This window comes from Dioscorea cayenensis, chromosome 19, assembly GCF_009730915.1.
Source record: "Dioscorea cayenensis subsp. rotundata cultivar TDr96_F1 chromosome 19, TDr96_F1_v2_PseudoChromosome.rev07_lg8_w22 25.fasta, whole genome shotgun sequence".
Taxonomy (NCBI): domain Eukaryota; kingdom Viridiplantae; phylum Streptophyta; class Magnoliopsida; order Dioscoreales; family Dioscoreaceae; genus Dioscorea; species Dioscorea cayenensis.
Genome location: NC_052489.1, coordinates 2,094,560 through 2,118,068, shown reverse-complemented (window position 1 = coordinate 2,118,068; position 23,509 = coordinate 2,094,560). Strand labels below are relative to the sequence as shown.

General features: G+C 33.2%; 1 protein-coding gene across 3 annotated transcripts; it reads right to left on the bottom strand.

Moving 5' to 3' along the window:
• Positions 1 to 427: 427 nt before the first annotated feature.
• Positions 428 to 17,463, bottom strand: LOC120249598 (exocyst complex component SEC6). Of its 3 annotated transcripts, none has more exons than XM_039258162.1 (25): positions 17,244 to 17,463; positions 15,629 to 15,667; positions 15,139 to 15,227; positions 14,893 to 14,983; positions 14,544 to 14,633; positions 14,315 to 14,394; positions 13,890 to 13,982; positions 13,320 to 13,346; positions 11,615 to 11,722; positions 10,251 to 10,392; positions 10,102 to 10,146; positions 9,039 to 9,094; positions 8,054 to 8,162; positions 7,721 to 7,861; positions 7,442 to 7,621; positions 6,579 to 6,662; positions 6,382 to 6,468; positions 6,118 to 6,162; positions 5,927 to 6,005; positions 5,067 to 5,136; positions 4,144 to 4,231; positions 3,966 to 4,055; positions 2,588 to 2,704; positions 2,435 to 2,497; positions 428 to 828 (listed from the first exon to the last, which is right to left on the bottom strand). In XM_039258162.1, the coding sequence occupies exons 1-25, from the start codon at positions 17,364 to 17,366 to the stop codon at positions 697 to 699; spliced, it is 2,268 nt and encodes a 755-aa protein (XP_039114096.1). In that variant the 5' UTR covers positions 17,367 to 17,463; the 3' UTR covers positions 428 to 696. The 3 variants fall into 3 exon arrangements, with proteins under 3 accessions (XP_039114096.1, XP_039114097.1, XP_039114098.1); XM_039258163.1 differs by having other exon boundaries at positions 10,251 to 10,389; XM_039258164.1 differs by lacking the exons at positions 14,893 to 14,983; positions 15,629 to 15,667; positions 17,244 to 17,463 and having other exon boundaries at positions 15,139 to 15,207.
• Between the last annotated feature and the right edge of the window lie 6,046 nt (positions 17,464 to 23,509).

Here is a 23,509-nt window from a genome sequence, read left to right as displayed (position 1 = left end):
ACAATTTTTTTTGAATTTTTAAAAACTTTTATTTTTTGTTTTCATTAGCCTCCAACACACTGCATCGATTATGTACTTACAATAAGCACAAGAATAATGCTATTTATTCATTAAAAAAAATAAAAAAACTATAAAATAAGAGCAGTGAATATATTAGTCTTCACTAATATATTTCAATATCTCAATGAGTAATTCTTGCATGAAATAATCCAAAACAAACAATGAAAAGAAATTGCTACATGAATACTTGAAGTTGATACAATAATTTTTATTGTTACTGAGGATGTGTTTAGTTTGGAGTCTTCCACAACTACCAATCACCTCCAATTTATCCTAAAAATTATTTTTGAAAAAAAATTTAAAATAATTATTAGAATGATATTTTATTATATATTAAAAATCTACAAATCACATTGATCAAGACCAGTAAACAACAGAAATGAAAACCATCACTGTAAATGAGCACTAGTAAAATTTTTACAGTGCAGACAGATGATAACAATAAACAAATTAATACAATGATAATACCACAAACAACACATTATAGCAACAAGGAGCCCCTCATTAAGTTTAGTTTCCACAAAATCAAAGAATATGGTTTCTATTCTCTTTTTTTTTTCTAGGGTAAATTAAGGAATACAATACCAGTTAAATACCATCTAGTTACAAACAGATATAGAACTTACAAAACCGGGATCACTGAGCAAGTTTCCGCCATATACCTTTTGGTGCCTGAAGGCACTTTACCTTCCCAAAGACAAAACCGGTCTTTTGCGGGTTGCCATCTACAAGAGAATTCTCGTATATTTCTTTGCATTCTTGCATTACCTGATAAAGATTCAACAAAACTTTCAATCGAGTTTCCTTAAAACAGAATATATGTTTTTATCGGTAGAAAGTTGCAAATCCTTGGTTACAGTAGATGAGATTCAAAATGAATTTCAGGACACTAAAGCTTCTGGAACAAAGCATATGTCTAAGTAGAAAGATGCATAACCTTGGTTACAGTAAATATCTATTCTAGATGCATAATGTGAAGAAATAAAATAGAGAGAGTGAGACAATCATGATCCATCCAAGAAACAAGATATTGGAAACAATAAAAAGTAATAACAATATGTCAAATAAACCCAATTATAACAATACTTATAACACTCCTCCACACTAAATACAATACTAATTTGTACTTATATATATAGTAAATATAACATCATTTCTAACAATAATATTAAGAAAAGTAAAGATTATTTTCAGTCAATACAACACCAAATGTTAACTCAAGATACCAGTCACTCTTTTGATACTAACAGAGATTTTCCAAAAATATCAGCATATCAAATATATTTCAACACTTCCTCTTAAACTCATGGTAAATGGAAGATGAACCATGAGTTTGATAAATCGTTAAGAATAGCGGCAGGAGTGGATGACAATTGAAAGAGCCAATAGATATCGATGATGACTGACAGAAACTAAAAAAGAAACTGACACAACAACAAACTGAAATCAATATTAATAGAATCAACCAATTTCCTTAATTTAGGAAGACTGGGGAAAGCCTATAGACCAACATGTTTACTATTTTAAAAAGGGCAAGGAGAACCTAATAGAAAGATGCCAAATATAAGAATAAGTTATGCCAGAGAGGTTGAATGTTGGTAGATGAACATTAACGAAATTAATGAGTCTTAATTTTGTTCCAACCAAGAAATAGAGGAAAACAGCCAAAATAATTTCTTAATCATACCAAGAACAAACCTGCTCTGATATCATAACGAAAAAAAAATAAAAAAGAGAGAATGAGATAATTATGGTCCATTCGAGGATGAAGACATAGGTGGAGGAGATGATGAGAGAAAAGAAGATCATGATATATTAAAATAAACCCAATGATTCCAATACTTCTTGGCACTCAATACAATATTGAAATCATATGTAAATAGACTAAATACAAAATTTTTCTAATAATAATATAGGAAAGAGAGAGTTCATTTCCAACTAACAATAATGCCAAATATTGACTCTCCTAATTTATTATAATACCACTCACATTTCAATACAAATAGAGGCTTTCCTGATATATCAAGATATCAAATGTATTTCAACACATGAACATAACCATCTCCTGCCTATCTATAATCACCTTAATGAAAATTTTCAATGCAGTATGGTCCTCAATTTAATATTATCCTAGTCTCATCTCTTCGGCTTCACAATCAAGATCATAGATGCTCACCTGGTCACCTCCTAAATGTCACTTTGCAAAAATCCATGAGAGAGTTTACCACTTTTTCCCTAATCCCAAATGAAAAGTTTTTCTTGCTCTCCCGATATCTCCTTATTACCAAATTATTTGCATATGCCTTAATTGAATGGTTTAATTATCCAGAATGAAAATTTAAGTTCAATATAACAAAGATAAAAGGATAATTACCTCTTTGGCATCCTTACGAGGTATGCCTTCTCGCAAGGCCACAAGCTTCTCAACAACCTCAGGCTGCACAAGAGGATCAAATCAATAGTGACCATAGAAAGGCCACTTTGTACACTCCAAAATTTGGAGAATTTTCAGAACAGAAAGATTTACCGGGCAATCTGGTTGATGTTCAAGTATGTTTGTGTAAATGAGAGTAAAAGTGTCCAAGCTCTCAGCAGAAGCCAGCTCCCTAAGATCTGTGAGAATTCTCACTCTGCTTTCAACTTTCTGTAGTAAATTTTGGAGAATTACAGAGGATGAGAAATAAAAGCCAAACAAATACATAGAACAAATGCAATTTAACATTTGAAAATAAACCAGCGTGTGACAAGGTTTGTAGAAGCAATATAAAGAAATTAATATTTAATAAAAAATCTAGGGTAATCCTTATAGAGCAAAATCAGACTTGAAAATATTCATAGATGATGTTGGAGGATAAATACAAGGATGTCACCAGCCCATGGAAGCACTTCGATCATATTCTTTGAATTTTCATTTTAGAACTTGCAGAAGTTCAAATTTATGACATTTGGAGAAATGATAGACTAATAAGTCACCAGAATTCTTTAGCTAATCAATCAACGCTCCGTTCTTGAGTTTGATCAGGTACAATTCAATAGAAGATCTAAGATGCATTGGATTGACGCAAGAATAAAACCACAAATTTAACACATGATACCAGCTAGCTTGGACTTATTTCACCAACCCCATATGCAAGAAGGTCGAGCACAAAAATATAGTAGAATTTGGCTCAAACCAAGATATTAGTAGAATTGAGTTTGAATCAAGAATTAAACACCAAGGGAATTTGAAAGCTATGGGAAGATGCAATATTCCACCAATACGACTTTGTGGATATATCCACAAGTCAAGTACTCAAAATATGCCAACAGCAATGTCAACTTCATGCAATTTTGTCCAAACAGATAAACTAAATTAACTTCCTCAGAGTATACATTAATCATTTATTTACCACCACAACTAAAACATTCTAATGGCCAAGGGACCTAATAAGCTATAAATTATAATGTGTGCATGTCAACTAGCTCATATATATTGTATCATTTAGATTTCAAGTAACAAATTTTTTTTTTAAACACTCATATTATAGTGGAATTACACTCAACATACTATTTCAGATCTTTAAATATGTGCAATCATTTCTGAATATGGATCCTCACAACCAACCAACCCATACCGATGTTTATGCCCACCATGCTTAGATACAACATAAACAATCAAGAATTGTCTATTCAATAAAGTATCGGCATCTTGCATAGTCTACATAAACCAGAATGGAGCCAATTTTCAAAGGGATTAAAAATAGTTAAATTTAGCCATGTATGGTCATTAAGTCATCTGTGATCCATGACCAGATCCAAGCAAAAGACAATTTAGACACTTCCCATAACTATAAAAATTAACTATATAGGCTGTAAGATGAAATAGATCAGAATAAAACTGAAAATTATGAAATAAAAGCACTTACAGTAACAGTAATATAGTCCCTGAAAAATTCCAAGAGTACTTCTTCATCTAGCCTCATCCGCTCAATCGTTTCTTCTTTCATGTAATTCCTCTATGGACAAGTCCATTAAAGCCTCGTCAAGGATAACATTAACATGTGCAAACAAACTTAAATTTATGTTAGTCAAACTAGCATCTACCTGTGTGAGTAGATGATCTATATAAACCACAACTGTTTCCTCCAAGCAGGCTTCAACAAATCTCCTAAATGATCTTTCTTCTATATACCTAAAGAAATCATGGTCCTCATCTTAAGCACAGGCATGCCAGAAAAACAGAATTGGAATATACCATAAGATGCATAGATGAATTTACTAGCATTTAAAGAAATCCATCAAGAAATGCAGTATTATGCATTTCATCCATAGAATGAAAATGTCCACAATATCCATTTGTTTTGTTATTCTTGGATTCTATGAACAGGAGTTAATTAATGCCCACACAAAACTACCTTATATTGGATATCTGCAGATATCTCACTTAAACACACAGTTCCATCAAACATTGCAAAGGCAATTACTAATAATAGAACATCCCAAATGACAAATGTGATAGTGAGTGTTGGGTGATTTAAAAGGTTTTTCACTGGATTAGTCATAAATAGTATAAATATAAGATGCACAAGCTTATCGTTTCCAGTTCATACTAGCCCATATAGAATATTAATACATAAATCAATAGATATAGCTGAAGATAGTAAAGCATCAACCAACAAAAACCATGCAAAGTTTGTCATTGAACAGTGCAGCATGTACTTAGGGAAGGAGCTAAACCAGATTAACCACATCAAAATTAGGATGGTTAATAGGTGCCTCAGGCTTTGCAGATTTGAACTGTTTAGGAAGGTTCGAAAGAGGAATTGGTTTTGCATGCAATGAGATCAGTATTATCTACCCAAGGTCAATAATAAATAGAAAGGACATAAAGAACCCTAGCTATGCGGAATTTGTTCTCCAAGATCAGCTCTATCATAATGTACAATTATCGAAGTCAAATAATAAACAAACATTACAAGAATCACATCTTAATAAAACACTTGCCTTACTCTAATAATAGGACTTACATTTTTACATCAGTGAAATAATCACCAAACGTTGCAACAAGATACTCTGTTACTAACCCATCAAGCCAATCTGAAATTCATCCAAAATTGATGCAGAAGCATATTTAAAATTAATAATATAATACATGTCATTTACTGGCAATATGAAGATAAAAAAATAAGATATATTATCAAAGTACATGAGATTCACACATATATTGTTTTTTGTACAAACATGGAAAATATTATACTGGAGGGCAACGACTGTGTGTATATATTGCTTATCAGAAAAATGGGTTTCAAGTTGCACAGAAATAAAATTGTCAAATGCAAAGGAAATGGTGCTACAGTTAATGTTGGAAATAAGGTGTGAATTTGGAGAGAGTAAATGCCAAAAATTATAACATACTAAAAGAATAAAGGGCTCAATTATTACTAGGCTTCCGCACCCAATGGGTGGACTCTCACTTTCTCTCATACAAACCACACAAACCGAATTCTACCAATATCCAAAATAACCAAATCCTATTCAAAGTCAACCTAAAGAAACACATTTAAACCATATCCTGTTTGAACTCATAATTATCTTTATATATTTTGGGAGGTTAATTGTTGACAATTAGGCATCAAGGTCTGAGGTGAGAAAACGGCAAAGGGTAAGGAAAGCAGATTTGAACGTCTTCAGACAGCCTTGCGCACTAAGCAGCCCTTCATGGTAGTAGTGTGGTATCCAGATCCAAAACCATTGGCAAAGGCCAACTAGAGTCAAGTGCATTTGACATATTGGCACTTCATAGTTGGAGATAGAAACATAAAGTGGCTTCGCTGTGCTGCTAAAGACAATATGCCCATGCACAATTTGTTCCATTTTTACAGATTACCTTTTTGGTAGAGTTTTGCAAGTAACTCCTGAACACCAGGGTCTTCAAATATTACACTGACAGTCTGATGAACACCCTCCTGCATTTAGCAACATTAATTCCTTAGAAAATGTCATATAATTTTAAAAAATAAAAGAGTGCCACTGGTGCACTCATTTTGCTTTAAAAAAGGATATCAAGAGCTCACTGACTTTTGCAACCTCAAGGAAACCTTTGCAAGTATCCTCGAAATTAACCTGCAAAATACAATAAAAAAATGAATCATTTTTCTGCTTTATGGTACGGTCTCTGTTTCATTTGTTGCCAAATTATCATGTGCATATTAAATATTTGTAAGCTTCCCTATTATAATTTCATGACAGAAGAATATGGTATCGATTGCATCTCAAAAATTGAATTGGCACAAATAGATGCAGAAAATCCTAGGACAAGTATTATGACAATTTGCATCATACCTGCTCCGCATAATTTTCTGGAAGAGCTTCCATTGTGCTGTTACTGAGCTCTGTAGAAAGTTCATAACATCGCAAGTTGTTGTTGATCTGAAATAAGATATATATATATATATATATATAAAGACAGGAATTCAGAAAAAAAAAAAAGAATTTGCATAGAATACACTATTGGCCATGGGATTATGGGAACGACAAACCATTGCACATAAAGGTTCCAGACCAATTTCAGAAGCTGGTTCCTCAAGCCGCTGCTTTTCAGCTGCCTGAAAATCATGCATTACCTAGACCAGAAGAAACAGAATGGTCTTGAGGATAAATGTGAGTTAAAAAGAAACCTACATTCATTAATATAAGCACAAAACAGGGGGCCAAATATTTATTTCTTGTCCTCAATGCAGTGCAAAACCAGTAAGATATTAGTGATCTAACATTTATTTGACTAATTTTTTCTTTCTCTCTTTCTTTTTCTCAAGATCATCAGGCTGCCATCAAAATCATATCAGTGTAAACCAAGCATAAGAACTTGTTCACACAACAAAGTTCTTATATCTGCTCATTAACAACATCCCTGAAAATTAATCTTCCGTGTAATAATTCTTTTTCTCCTTTGCAGCCAGAGATCCCTTTATCCAGAAAGATTTATCCAACAAAACCAAGGAAATTCTTTGATAATCAACAAAAACCTTTACCATAAAGCTCTTCTTAAGTCACACATATATATTACAGCCATGCAAATCTTCTTGGCAAAATTCCTATAGCAACTGCGGTTTCAAGGAAGATCAACATGGACAGCCATCACAAATAAACAAAAATAAGAAAAGAATATCGATGATGTTGGTTCACCTTCTTATCAGCTAACAGAAACTAAAGAAACAAAAAATAATCATGACGATTGCAGAGCTAGGTGATACCAAGGAAAACAGCAAATACTATACATGTATAGCTGTACCCTGAGCAAAAGTTGGATAACTTAAATAAAGATCAATCTGAAGCAACATCATCAAAGCAATGTGGAAATGTAATAAATATAATAAGCATTGCAGCATAAATATTTTCTTGCCTGGATGACGGAAAGAGCAATTCGATAAAGCATGACATCCGTGCTATTTTCCCTGACAATTTGCACTTGCTCCCCTAAAATTCTGAATAAATCCACAGCCGCTGGTGTATATAACTTTCCTTCTTCTGTCTTCTTTGGTGGTTGAACCTTATCAGCCTCAAGAATATTTGTGTACCATTTCTACAATACACATAAAAGGGAAGAACATGAATGTTGAACTCCTAGGCACATCACATTATTCAACTAATCAAATTTATCACAAATAAATGCTATCTTCACCCTTGTCGTTGCTTGCATTCGCTCAACATATGCATTCATCAAAGGATCCATCGCACCACTTTCTGAACAAACTTGTGCTAAGGAGTCATCAACTCCAAGAGCAATGAGATTATCTTGGTATTCGACAACCCAGCCTGTTACCTTCAAGATGCCACAACCAGTCAACTACCCTAATCAATTGAAATATAAACCAAATATTCTACTTCATAAAAATGCCAAAATGAAATTAACAACAATAATACATCATAAATGAGCTTGGATCATGAAATATTCTCAAATATTAACAAAAGAAATGGCAAGGTTTTCTCTGATACTTCTAATAAGATTTGATACCTTTAAAATTTCAATATTTGTCAATGTATTTGCCCTGTCACTTAGAAGTCGAAGCATTTGGATAAACCTCTCAGTATAGAGATTAACCATAAGCTGGAAAATTTCATATCTGCAGACAAAAGAAAAACAATTACTGGATCACTATGATTCAGGCCATGCAGACCAGATTGGAACCCCAACCAAGCACCCAATATGTGTTTTGGGATAATCCCACCATTTATTTTTATAAATTTTAATAAATTAATTAAATTTATTTATAAGTTAATATTAAAATCATTAATTTTACACATTTTTCATTAATTAGAAGAGCATAATTTTCATCCTAAAACATTTATATGAATTAGAATTAATTCCATCAAAATTTGGTCAATTTTAGATAAAAGTGTTCCTGCCAAAAGAAATTCAAACTCCAAATAACAAAACTCGAAAAATTTACTTTTTGTTTTTTTAAAACCCAACCAAACACCATCAGAGGCACTCTGCAAATCATGGGCCAGCATATACAATATGTGGATGATGGTTGTAAAATGTGAAAACCAAATGATGCAAGAAAAACATACTGTGATTTAATTTTAATCAAGCGGAAATCTGAAAAGTTGTAAGTGCAGGAAAGACTTGTAGGAAGACAGACGACTGATTTCTTACTCCACAAATCCTGTAGTCTCACAAAACATATACTGATATACATAGGACAAAGCCAATAAACTAACTAATGAGATCATGAATCAAACTAACGAGATTACGATATTAGTATGATAAGGCCAACTAAACAAAGGTAAACACATGCTGCCTATACCAGAGGTCAGGAGAACAATTCAGTAAAAAATTAAAACGTGGGGTAGTTCAATAACTGCAGAAAATTGAGACCAAGCACAATTCGTCTAGAATATCATGCCAAAATTAAGACGAGTCTGTAGCAACTAAGATTTCGGAAACCAAGGATAAGGAACTTTGCACAGAAAGAAAATTTCAATTAATGACGAACCTGGGAGGAAAACAAGGAGCCACATAGTCATAAACATCTGGGAGTTCATTGCCAATCTATAGAAGAGACAAGTAATGTGTTAATAAGCAATCAGTGTTCTATGTCCGACAAGAAAAACTGAAAAAGCTAGTTTGTCAGAGCAAAATTTCCAAGTTCAAGCAACAGAGCACACAGTAAGAAAAGAGTTCTCCAGCATTAATACAACATAATTGCAGATTCTGTTAGATGATTGATGCCTAGAGTTTAACCAAAGGGTAAATTAATTTTTCCTGTGATTTTATAATTATTAACTAGCAGTCCAAAATAAATAATGAAAAAGAGCCATAATCTTCTTATTGGCCAACTACAATAACAAAGCAAAGGACAGATATTCACAGACATATAACTTGCGGTTTAGGTCAGCTTTGATGAGTAGATTGCTGAAAGAAATTCATAAGGCAGCCTCAGCAGGGTTATAAAACCATAAAAATTATCAAAGCCAACCAAACCAAGCTACACAGGATCCCAAAGTCCAAATATAAACTTCTGTAAATAATTTCATTTAGTCCAATGGCCTCCCAAGGTAATGCATGTCTTCCTATAATAAACTAAAACTCACACAGTGAATGATAGTCTGTCAAGAAAAACTTGAAGATGAAACAACATGCGAGCACAAGTATCTAGAATTACATTTTGCCTTATATGCCCTTAGCAGTAGTTAGCACTTACAAGCTTATCCTATGTAGATGTGTGCCTTGCTTTTTAGTTCCTTATCATTTACATGGTTTCCTATATGTTAGTCTAACTTTAGCATCTTCGATGATAAAATGAAGTTCTTTAATATATAATTCAATTTTTACAAACAAGAAAATGTCAGGGTTTATATCAGCCAAACAGAAACAGAGTTTTATAAACAAGAACAATATTGGCATTTAATCACACATCATATACCTGCTTCATTAAACAATTATGAAGATAACTGTTCATAACTTATAAGTTTTATGTCATCCAATTCTATTGATGAAATCTGACTTTAAAAAAGAAAAAAAAGAAAAAAGGGCAAGAGCATTGATATATTTTATACCGTCCGAGCTTCTTCCAAAGCAGCTTTTAAATCCTCAAAAACAAGCTGTACTAACAGAACTCAGTTAGAATCTTCTTGGATAATAAGATATACCAACAATGAGTATTTGTGCTTAATGTGCTTAAACTGCATATTGCAACAGTACTTACCTCTGTCAGCAACTTATTGAACCGTCCCTCAACAGTTATTCTTATCTGCTCATAACATTTATCCTTATAACATTTTCCCTGGCCTTTTGACTTCTCTGGAGTCACGTTCCGTGGGGAGGCTACTGCACCTGTAGCTTTTCTGCTTTATAAGAGGACACATCCAGCCAAATATAATGTAAGAAATAGTAGCTGGAATGAAGAAGCAAGACCAGGAAAACCAGATAAAGATATCAAGAAGTATAACTGATGGAGGAGAAAGATGTTATTAGCTTAGCTCCTATTAAATAATCAATATTCCAAATTGCTTCCAGAAGTAGCCGTGCACTTTATAGAAGTTAAAAAGAATAATGTAATTAGTAACTTGCTGGTATTTTACAATTTCGATGTCAGGTGAAGCCCGGACTTTGTACCAAAGCAAACTTTTATTTTCTCTCCTACATCATCAAGTAAATAAAATACACTTGTGCTATCCTTTAGAATAGAGAAATATAAAATCAAAGATTTACCCTGTCATAGAACAGAATTCTGTTAAAGAGCCCATTATTATATAGCCCATTTTAGCCTTTTACTTCTTGTGTCTATATATACTTGTATACATCACAACATGAAGATGATTCTTCCTCTCTTCATCTCTTCATCTCTTCATTCTCACTATATTCTATATAGCCTTATTCTAACAAATTCATCTATATATGTCATTTTTTAGTCTTATATTAATACTAATTGAGTCTCAACCAAAGCCTATCCACATTAAATTATCAGCCAAAAGTTGTACCTCTTTATTCTCCCCATCAAACCAAAAAACAAATCATACAATTACAAAATGATAATTCATGAAATAAAGATTAATATATCAGACATGCAAAAAGAAAAGAAGGCTTAGAAACTATTCTGTACAAACTACCCAATAGAAAATTCAGAAGATAGAGATAGGCAAATGCTGTCAACTAGGGTACCACAAAAAGTTATAAAGTTTAGCACATGGCAATTGAGAATCAGGCATACAAATCATCATGATACTCCACAAAAAAGAAAGAGGCTTGCGGTCAATTATCAGTGGAACAAGAACAGTTTCAACGTGATCTATTTGGTGTGTGTGCGGGTTAAATATAAGCTTAATATTGACACCCCCAAAAGAAACTATTATATTTAAATCAGAATTAGAATTTCTGAAAAAGAGACAGAATTTCATGCTTCAATAGAATATAGCACACAAATGACAATAATGTGGATAGATTATCAACATCAACAGGCTTGATTATTCACATAATAACAGCTAGCTAATGTTAGTCTCATGGATCAAAAATTTAATTTCATGTGTAGCATGCACTCAAAAGACGTAAAGGGAAGTTTAAAGGCATTACTTTGCAGATCTACGAGGGTTTGTAATTGACGCCATAGTGCCCCCTCCCTCAGCCTCAGCTGCCTCCTCAGCCAGTTGCTGGTCTAGAATTTCTTGCATTTCAATTACCCTAGGCCAAAAATTCCAAATTTAGAAGAGCAACTGAAGAACATCCAAAAAAAAAAAAACTTACCCAAGCATGTTTTTTTGTATTATTTGGAAATATTAAATTTCTTTTGAACTATTTGCAAGCCCATTGAAATATACAAACAGGGAAAATACAAAATTAATAATTTGAACAGCTTTTCAGTGTGAAATCTGATAAATAAGGAAATAAGAAAATCATTTGCTCTATTTTTAACACAGATTTTTCAAATTCTCATCTCTCTTACCACATCAAGCAGACCTCTATGATTAAAGCAACAGCAAACTAAAAGATATTAAGGCTCCTTCAAATAGTATATAATTTGTGTGCTTTAAAAGTAAAACATCTATTCTCTTGTTTTATAAAGCTCTTTTACATACAGAAAGAAAGAAGTTCACCACATCCTTCTAAGTTCAACAGAATATCATGTTTAGTGAGAAGATTGCCCACAATACAATTCAATAGCTGAACCTGTTTCAAAGTGTTTATTAAAGGCAAAATTAAAGCAAAAGCCAAAAAGGAAAATTGGAAGATTTGTGATCACAAGTTGCGTCAATTTTAGAATGTTCCTTTACTGAATAAAAGGCAAGAATTTGTAATTTTCAACGTGATTACCAGATTATAAGACAGCAGACATCATTTTCCTCATAGCTTTCCTACAGATCATACAACAGACATTTTTTCTCACTGTAGCTATCACTTTCATATTGCCAGGTGGTAATGACTAATTTTTTATTTGTGCCTATTTGGCAAAGGACAGGTTAGGTCTTGAACTCACAAATCCACAATCACACATCAGTATACCATAATGCAGCCACCAACTGTAAAACTCCTTAAACACAGATCATTCAACACACCCCTTTAATTCCCACCCTGCAGTAGCTACCCTCCTTGGCTCTGGATGTCCAAAATTATCCACTTTCATTTCCTTGTTCACTCCTACCTTTGACTGCTGCACCTACATTCCTAACTAAGCAATTACTCCAGACCCTGCCTAACAATATAATATCGGGGTGCTTGAATGTATGACCCTATAACATGAAATTGCATACATGCCAGCAAGGAAAATTATAGATAAAATTCTGTTAAATCCAATGCATTTTTTCATGTTCTATGCTTCAACTCCATGTACAATTAAATATCCAAGCCCTTACTTACACTCAACACTGGCTTCCAATTTTTATTAACTCATTTTCCGCATATGTCGTTCAAGTCAGGTCACATGTTAGACTGGGTGTAAAATTCAAGGCACAAGGCACATTCTTCAAATAACCTCCTATGCCCAAAATGCACAAAATTCTTTAGACAAGGAACCCAACTATCATGACTATATAATACCCTCTAATACCATTTCAAGTTATCAACCATAGTTTCCAAGCACAACCTAACCCTTCAATGCTATCTTAGGTCTAGTTGAGCAAAGTCATAATTTACTAGGAACTGAATTTCTTCACTTACGGTTGAAAGTCCAAGTCAACATACATTGAGAAAAAGAGAATTTTGAAAGTCCAACAAATAATGCAATCATAGACATTAACAGCAATGCACAAGAATAAGCAATTAAATAAACAGTGGCACATACCTTAGAGCTCTCACCAACGTTTGTGGGCTGCAAAATTTGTGAAAATCAAGTTACAGAACACAATGTGAAAAGCGTATAATGCTCATATTAAGCAATTAAATTGGAATGCGGAGCATTGACGTTTCAAAAAAATAATAAAAACCAATACAATGTAATCATTTCAAAAGCTTGAAGGAGCTCTGTGTAATTGCATATTTTTGTGACCACACATTATAGAGATTATTTATCAAATTATTAAATCAGCATAACTATCAAGCTAGAGCTTGTCTCAATAGGCAATATTTTAATTGATCTACAAAGATTTCTAATGAATATATTCTGCATCATGATTATTTGTTGTTAAGTATGAATGATATTTTCCACAACTTGACACATGGCAGATCAATTTCCATGATATTCATCATATACTAGAACAAGGAATTTAATCAAAATGCATCTTTATTCTATCAAGAGCATTGATGCAAAGAAACCACGCGCCTCAAATGTAAAAAGGCACCCAATCGCTCCCTTGATTCTGAGTTTTCAAAGACATGATGAAGAGCATATCAGAAACAGTCAGAAGAGTCTAACCTTTCTTTAGCTAGCTTGAAAAAGTTTGCCACATGACCCCATAGTGTCTTCTCAAAGGTCTCCCAAGTCTGATCAACATCTTCAAAGTATTCCCTTACAACAATAAAAAGAATGTTTATGTGAAGCAATTACTAAGCATCAAAGTAAAGAAGCTTTGCAGCTCTCCTCTTGCTGAAAAGTAAAAAATTCTAACAAAGCATCTTCAAAGTCTATCTAGAAGCAAAGAACATATCCAAGTTCAGTAAGGACTCAAGAAAGTTCAGAAGAGCTTTGAAAATAAAAAATTAAAAATTAAAAATTAATAGATAATTTTAAAAAGAAATTTGAAACTGGAAGAGAAATATCATCAAGTTCCATCTAGTAAGTAGTTTGATCCACAAACAAGAAAATTGTTTCAAATGTATAGGAATGAACAAGAGGCAAACCTCAGTCTGCCAACCTCTTCCTTGTGAGATGCTGCAGCTGCCAGGGCAAATCGCCTTTTACCATCAAGTGCTGTTAATCTCTATCAACAAAAGCAGGCATCACGAGGCAAGAAAATACAATAAGGAGCATATCACTAATAGCAACAGCAGTGAATCAACTAGAATTTGAAAGAATGACTGCCAGAGTATATTGCTAGGTACATTATGCACATAAGCAGTAAATATACACCTCATATGAGTGGATCAGTTCCTTGTCATTGCTAAGAGAATCACGTGCAGCAGCTGCTTCAACAGAAATGGACATCATTCCTCCAACATCCTAGACAAAAATGAGCAACTAGTGATAACCTCTTGGAAAGACAAATGGAGAATTGCCAACAAAACACTTAATTAAAATTTTTGATACCAGGACAAAAGGAATAAGCAAGAACAGGTATTATAAAAGACCATTTCCTAATAGCTTCCTTGATTGGAAAGTAAGAAAGGAAAAGTGAAGAATCTCCAACAACAATGTATGAAAGTTTTTATTCTAGACTGTACCAAGAAATAGCTTAAGGTGTTTACCAACCAAGACAAACCTTTAGAGTTGTGTTCAAGTTATTCCTCGCATTGCTAAGAACCTTAATCTGGTCATGGTTTTCGATCAAAGTTTGGCATTCTTGGCATAACCTGATATAGCATACCATTGGGATATAAACTGTAAAGAGTTACAAATGATCTCACTTCAAAGAGGCATAAGAATGAAATTGAGAATAACATGATTAAAACTCAAGCAAAACATGGAATTTATCATCAACAAAGTAACAATTTGCATTTAGTCATACTTTTCGATTGATAAGAAGTTGTCACGTAGCTGGTTAATTGTATTTTGAGCTAAAGCAAGTGCATCAATGCCAGCACGCGCCTGTTCAACCTGTAAAAAAAGCAATAATCTTGTCAAGAACAACCTCTTTGCTATGGCTGTTGACCAGATTTTCACTTTGTAAAATTGGTGTTTATTCAACAGCACCTATGAAAGTGACTTGCCACAAAACTATAAGCACAACAAATGAATGACTAGACCTACCATAGCAATTCTGAGTTGAAGTTCATACAAGTAGAAATAATTTTGCAGAACTTCATGAGAAAATGAATGTTTCTAGACGAAAAGGGAAGATAAGTTTAAAATAGGAAATGCTTAAAAAGAAAAAACTTCCAACTTCAGGAATTTTTAGTTTGTCAACTTTGTCTGTTTGAGATGGACTCTTTTCCATAAGCATAATACACAACAAACTACATTTTCAACATAAACCAATAAAAAGGACATAAGCTTACCTGTTCTGCTACTATCGTGCTAAGTTGCGCATCGTTGGCCTAGAGATAAAAGTCATATACTTAGTACATGAAAAAATTTTATCATACTAGAATATAAGGTGGTTTTAACAAAAGAAAGCTCCCTTGAACTCATACAATGTTGTGCGCAAAGCATGAGAAACAACAACAGAAAGTGATAAACAGGTAGAGTTGACAGAAGTAAAGGTCAACCATCAACACACACACAACAGCATCATACATTCTTAAGTGAATTTTATTTCAATTCATCAGATAAATGGACCTCGTCACCAAAAATGTCACATGTTATAAGTAAGATCCTTCAAGGTGCAAAGCAAAATTAGTTTCATATGCAGTGCAATTGGACCTGTTGTTAAGGCAGCTTTTCTTTTGTAAGCTTTGAATCTTTTTATCTCAGTGCCTGTATTCAAGAGGTTGTCATAAAATTGAGTAATAAAAGGACAAATGATGAGCATTTTGGACTTACAAGCAAAATGCAACATGAGAAATTAGCTTAAAAATAAAATAAAATAGACAACTCAGATCAGGGTCCTTCATTCCAATAGTTAAAAAATATAGCTTCATTGTCTTGAAACACACTTTAGTGACGCTAAATGCATTAAAAAAAATATATATGCAATTTCTCCCATCCCAATCTTAACTAGAGAAAATTAATGGCTCAGCAACCCTAACAGAGCTTTTATATTTAATCAGCATGCTTGTACTAAGATAAAAGATGGTATAACACAGATTACAAGAATCATTCACAAAAAGCATTACAAGCCAGGATTCTAAGAGGCAGCTCTCAAGATCCCTATCATAACATTCACAAATAGTTCCAGTTCAAATCTCTCTTTATAAGCATCTAATGCAGTTACTATAGACTTTAAAGTTGAAGAACAGCCATAAGGAAACAAGAGTTTTCACTAAACACAGTGAATCATTCACTAAGGACTACTTCAACCATCTCTAGCTTTATAAACAACAATCTACATACACAATAGCATGGGAATGTTTTAATTTTCAGGTGCATACTAATATCAAACCAAATCTTAATAGATAAAAGTCAAGTGAGTCCCTAATATTTCACTAAACCATTCAATATTTCTAATGACACAATTCATGAACTACACAAGAAATCACTTCAAGGATTTCAAGCACACAACTCATAAAATACACAAGAAATAACTTCAAAATGTTCAAAGAAATGGTTAAAACACAACTACAAGAAGTCGCATTTTCAAGAGGAGGAAATTCAGAAACAATACAAGAAATCAGTTCAACATTTTCAAGAAAACAATTCCAAAACCATACCCAAATCATTTCAAGATATGCAAGAATTCGTCTTGGAAACCATACAAGAAATCACTTCATGATTTTCAATAAAAAATTCAGAAACTATCCAAGAAATCACAACAACTGATGTAAATTCTAATCTCTTATTCCAATATAGAAACATCTCACAAGCTACATACAATGATTCGCCATCAGTTCCAAGAGATCAGGATCACAAATTCACCAACCATCCATCGAATTCAAAGCAAACCAAACCATAATAATAATAATATAAAAAAACACACACACACACACACAAGAGAGAGAAGGGATAGGGCGGGACCTGCTGGCGAGAGAGGTAATCCGATTTGATCTGAGAGATGGAAGAGAGAAGTTCCGGGAGGGGAAGCAGCTTCGCCACCTCCCGCACCGCCGCCTCCTTCGCCTCGATCCCGAGATCGTCCATCGATCGTAGTGCTTTCCTCTCGGGAGAGCCTTCGCACCAGACGATGAAAGGAAGAAGAAGAAGAAGAAGAAGAAGAAGAAGAAGAAGAAAGAGACCAGGTGAGAATGAAGCCATCCCTGGCTTTTATAATTTTTTTTTTTAAAATAAAAATAGAAATAAAATGATTATTTTTTTTTTAATTTTGCTAATATTTTATTGAGCGTTTGAAAAAGATTTAAAATAAATTTGGAAAGTAATTATTATTATTATTATTTATAATTCGTTGTTACTGGTTTATTATACTAAGGAAAGAAACTAAATCTTTTTTTTATGATTTTGTTTGATATTTATTAAACGGTAACAATTTTTAAAAAGTAAACAAATTTTGCATTTTGTTTTTGTTATTATTTATGTACATTTTTTTTTAGTGTTTTATTTGATGGGCTGAAATAAATTACTGAAGTAGGCTGGGCTGGGCTGGAACAAAGAGAATGAGCCAAAAAAATACAATAAATAAAATAAAAATAATAGATTTTTTTTTTGTTACTTTGACTTAGTTACTTAATGTTTTATTAAAATTCACTACTATAGATATGATGTTTTTAATATAGAAAATCAGGCATTAATTTACAAATTGAGATATTCACTTCACGGATTCCCATATTACAATTAAAAAGTATAGTTTAAATTTGTATTAAGGAAAACATCCCTTTGCATTATTTTATTTTATTAAAATAAATTGTTTGTTAAAAATAGGAATCGATTTTTAGTTTTTTTTAGTGAGTTTGATAAATCATCAAAATATATTAGAGAAAAGCAAGTACAAGTACAAGAGTTTAATGGCTAGAGATAAGAATATACAGATCAAAAATAGAATACATACAAAAATATAATAGATGGTTGGGTATTATTACAATAAAATGAGAAATCAGAAAACAAGTTTAATTAATTAGAACACTCTTTTAATCCTATATCCGAAAGCACTTTGACCAAGTGAAAGATTGGAGGGAGCTCTTTCTAACATTTAAAGATGTGCATAAGAAGTCAGGGTTATATTTGATAGTTATTGTAAACTTCTCCTTCTGAAATCTATTTGAGCTCATTGGCTTTTAAAGAATCAACTATAATCTTTTTAATGAAACAAGGGGTGAGCTATGAGCAAGGAACCAACTTTTTTCTATCATCAAGACGATGATTTCTTTGGTTGCTCACTCTGATGGGTGGTAAGAGTGGCTAGTGAAGATAGTAAAGGAGAGCACACCTTTATTTTTTTAGTGACCCAGCTGCTTATCTTTAAAAAAAAAAAATAGCAAGAGATTTTTTTAGTGTGGTGGACCCGCTAGAGGGCCATTGTGTGCAATAGACTTACACCTTAAACCCTTTAACCCCTTAGATGAATTGGAAGAAAAATAATCCCCAAATTGCTCAAGCCCACTAGATTGAGCCCAATATGTAAGCTAATGATACTAGTAATAGAAACGGGCTTGAATCCAAAACAAGACTTGGTCACTCCCAAATGTAATGGGCTTGGACATAATAAATGGCTTAGTCACTTGCTTGAGGCATAGTCTTATAACGAAGTGGAGTATCAGAATAATCTAGGTAGACAAGAAATCTATGCATACTCATGTTGAGATCAATGATAATCAAAAGGAAGGACATTGGATGAACATGGATTAATATTTATGAAAAATCAAGCGTGACGAACTCTTGCTTTTAAAGGACACCAGCTCGCCGATAGTTCTAGTGCTACCAAGATGCCCCATTTCTAATAGTGGAGTTGGAAGGTTAGTAATTATATATGATCCATTAACAATTCCGTACTATGGTGGCATAAGAGCTGATTTATTGTGACTTAGTAGGACAACGAATTGTACATAGTCCATATTTGCTAAAAAGGCTTATGGGCCCACATTCCTCAACCAAATGCATGGCCTTCTCGAAGGCAGAGGAGATGGTGAACGTGCTATTTATGAATCGTGTCACCTTACCATAATTTTCCTAGTTTAGGAGTTTTCGAGAGTAAAATTTTTGGCAGGGTATTAAACTATGAGTATTTATTATTTTTGGTTCAAACTTCAATTTGAATCAAAATAGTTATTTAACTTTAATTTTATTTCACTGTGTGGTTACCTAATAAAATCCAGTTTATTTTTTATGATCTGATGTTGGAAATTTTCTATTAGTAAATGAGATTGAATTATCAGCTGGGGGGACAGTGTGTTATGTATGTCTTGACAGAGAATTTTCAGCATCTATATATATATATATATATATAAAACAAGAATCTCTTGGGTAACCACAGGTAAAACAAAATAGAAGTTGAGTAACTATTTTGATTTAAATTGAAGTTTGGATCCCAAAATGAGAAAAAAAATCATAGTGTAGTGCCTGCCAAAAAATTTACTTGAATTTTGGCAGTGCCAACTCTAAGCATTGCTTAGTAGTTTGGGTGACAACACAACCATTATGAAATTTTTTTTGACTTTTCTTTTTTGTTTTGTTTTTTGTTGTTTTTGTTGTTTTTGTTTTTTTGTTTTTTTTTATGATAGCCTTTGTAAATGGCAATGACAAGCCGATGACTTGAGGACTAATGTTGGGTTAGGCTAATGTGAGGAAGACTAGGGATTGTGATGATATATAACTCGAGGCATGATATTGATCGCTTACCAAGAGGGGATAGTTTAATTTGATACTGTTAGTGCAATTGCACTATAATTGGCATGATTTGACACATAGTCAAGATAACGTGGCAACCTGTGTGACGTGGCATAATTGATGACATGGCGAAACATGGTGACATGACAAAGAATCTTGACTTGGAGGCAAATATCTTGAAGATCTTGGTGGAGCTATTTTAGGCAATGTGTTACAATTTGAAGACAATATCATATTAAGACCATATTTAGGTGATTTTATTGAAGACTAAGGTGTTGTTTGGATCAGCTTATAGCTGACCAAAAAGTACTTATTTTATAAGTTAAGTGCTTATGAGGTTTACTATTGTGTTTGGATGGGCTTTTTTGAATAAGCTCAAGCTGTGAAATAAGCCCAAATACAACTTATTTTATAAGCTGTAAGAGAGCAGCTTATGAAATAAGTTGTTTTTGATAAGTTATTTGGTTAAGTGCAATTACTAAAATGCCCTTAGACAATCCAAAAAATTACATGCTTTTATAACCCTAACTTCTATCATCCCCATCTCAAAATCAGCCGATCCATCACCATCTCTCCGATCTACCGATCCTCGCCATCTCATCTTCGAATTGGTGGGCTGTTTTCCAAGGTATCCATCGAAAGCTCATACCTTTGTTATTGCATTTGCTATTCTGGGTTGAAAATGATGGATTGCTCTTTTTCTCTATTTGATTTTGGATGTGTATACTGAGAAAAGCATGGAGATTTGATGATTTTCCAGTGTTTATTGGTCTGATATTGAGGTGCTAGTCACCCTTCTTGCGACTTATTGATGATATTTTCCATGTTGGTTCTCTGATTGCTTAGCATCTAAGTGGCATTTTTGTTGTAATTTGGAACTGGTTTAGCAGCTAATCATTTTCCATTGACACTGCTAGCTGGTTTTCCTTAACTGACTTTTAATGCTGCCTTGGACCACTTCTTTGGTGCATATAAAGCTCTGGTTTCCTGTCATTCTTGAAGTCATCAAACATGAGTCATTTTTTGAACAGAAATAAGCGCAGGCACTTGCTCTGCATGACAGGAAGAACATATTGAACATTAGCAAAAAAAATTTCAATTTGGGTTTTGCAATCCTTAGAGCTTTTAATTGTTCTAAGCAATGCAGTATTCTTTTAAGCTCATGTGAATTTTGTTTTTACCTCTGAAATTTAAAAAAAAAATCAGTGTAAAGTTAGTTCAAAAGGAATGCATCATTATATAAGACCTGAATGAATAATAAATAACCTTTACATCCCATAAATTTGGTGAAAGTTCATGGCAACAACCAACCAATGAAGACACCGAACAAATGATTAGAGTTAGAAACACTATTCGGAATCAACTCTCCAATCAAGGTACAAGTTGATTTTGGAATGCTTGTAAAAATGTTGTTATGGCTATTGTGAGTGTTAAAAACCATTTGTATTCTTGTTATTAATTGTTGTATTGGTTGTTGTAGTTGTTAGAGCATATTAATATTGTTGTTGTTATTATGGTAAAATATGCAATCTACTTGTAAGATGTTATTTAATGTGATTTTTATTGTACTAGTAATTAACAATATTGTTCCTCCATTGTAGAAATTATTAGTTGAATATTTATTATCATAATGCATTAATAATAATAATAATAATAATAATAATAATAATAATAATAATAATAATAATAATGAAAAACAATAACAACAACAATAATAGGCCTAATAATAATAATAATAATAATAATAATAATACATTTAATTATAATTATAACAATACTGACAAATATTATTTATTTGTTAACTAAGGCATGTGAGTAATGTATAATTATTGAGTTATTATCATAATTCAGTAAAAGGGCATTTTAGTAATTTCTCGCTATATAAATACTTTTGGAATAAACATCCAAACATTTTCACAACTGCAAAAGTGCTTCTGAATCTAATACATCCAAACAAAAAAAATATGCATAAGCATTTAACTTACTCTAAAAGCACTTTTTCCAAAAGTGCTTTAACTTTTTTAAAAGCCAATACAAACGACCCCTAAATATGGATGGAGCTTAATTGAAGAAATATCTATCAATGCTATGAATGAAGGATAATTGAAGATATGATTTGAAGAATCATTTATGAGAATGATTGAAGACTATTAAGGGCAAGATTTGAAGACATGCCTATTGTTGGCATGATTGTGATGATTGATTGAAGATCTTTATGGAGAATCTTTGAAGATCAAACTTGGGTGAATTGAAGATCAAGTTTGGCAAGTTTCGTGAAGACGCACAAGGACGTGCGCCCCTTCCCTTGCGAGGGGACTGTGTGATGAAAAACTGAGGAGGTAGGCTAGTTGCCGGCAGTTGGGATCCGGAGATTTGGCTGCACTAACTCGGACTAAGCATGACCGGGGAGGTTGATGGGTCTTGAGGTCGTCCGCAACGTAACCAGAACTCAGTTAAGTCAGCAGTCAGAGCTATGTTGCAATTCATGTTACAACAGGAGTTGCAACAGCTAATTTCGGAAGGTTTTTAAATTAGTAGCCGCGAAGATTCTAAAAGAGATATGGGCTATATTTGGGACGTGAGGCGTTTATATAAGCTACCTTGCTCTGAGATTGTATGTATCACTTGTGGAGGAGAGTGGGTTAGCACTAGACAATCTAGAGAGAGTAGTGATCTTTATTGTTGAGAGAGTGAGTGACAAGTGTTTTGTACTCAACCTTTTTTAGTGGATTGTTTATCTCCGGGCTTAGCCCCCAGACATATGTGAGTGGATACCAAACTGGGTTACCTATCTTATGTGTCTCCTTCTTGCTTGGTTTGTGTGAATATTCTTTGAGTGTTCTTTATACCACAAACCACATCAGTGGAACTAACAGTTACCATATGGCTTGAGTAGGAGCATCTCCGGTGCATGAGGACTAAGGAGCTAGATGGTGACATTAGGAAAAGTTGTGATTAGGCCAGAGACAGAGTACACATGCACAAGGACTTGGATCTTGGTTGGCGTTGCATTTTGAGTCCAGTTGCGCGCAAGAAAGCAACCCATTTGAGATAGTTTGAAGGACTATTTCAACAATGCACCACCCTCCATTCATAAGCCTAGGGACAAGTAGTAAGTTCAAAAGTCATACTTGTCTTAATTCAAAGGGATGCATGTGATAGCCTGTAATGAATTTACTGAATCTAAGTAAATGAATCGATATAACAGTAAAATTAACTACATCCCTTGGAATTTGTAGTGCTCTCTAATAAATGAATCTCATTTTTCAATTTTCTTTTAAATTTTAAGAAGGCACCACCATCTGTCTTATTATGTATTTATTTATTTAAAAAATAATAAAAAACAGTCACACCAACTTGTATGATATCATAGGCAAATTCTAATTCTAATATATAATAAAATTACAGCAGGTCTTTGAGGTGGTTAATTTGTCCCCATCATATTAAAAAAATATAATTAATTAATCAATGATGATGATGATGATGGTGATGATGATGAATTGATG

Coding starts and splice junctions, on each gene's coding strand:
- LOC120249598 (XM_039258162.1), bottom strand. CDS start 17,366: ATGGACGATCTCGGGATCGAGGCGAAGGAGGCGGCGGTGCGGGAGGTG. Junction 15,228..15,628: donor GCACGATAGTAGCAGAACAG/GTAAGCTTATGT, acceptor CTTTTTTTACAG/GTTGAACAGGCGCGTGCTGG. Junction 14,395..14,543: donor AACTGATCCACTCATATGAG/GTGTATATTTAC, acceptor TTTTGTTGATAG/AGATTAACAGCACTTGATGG.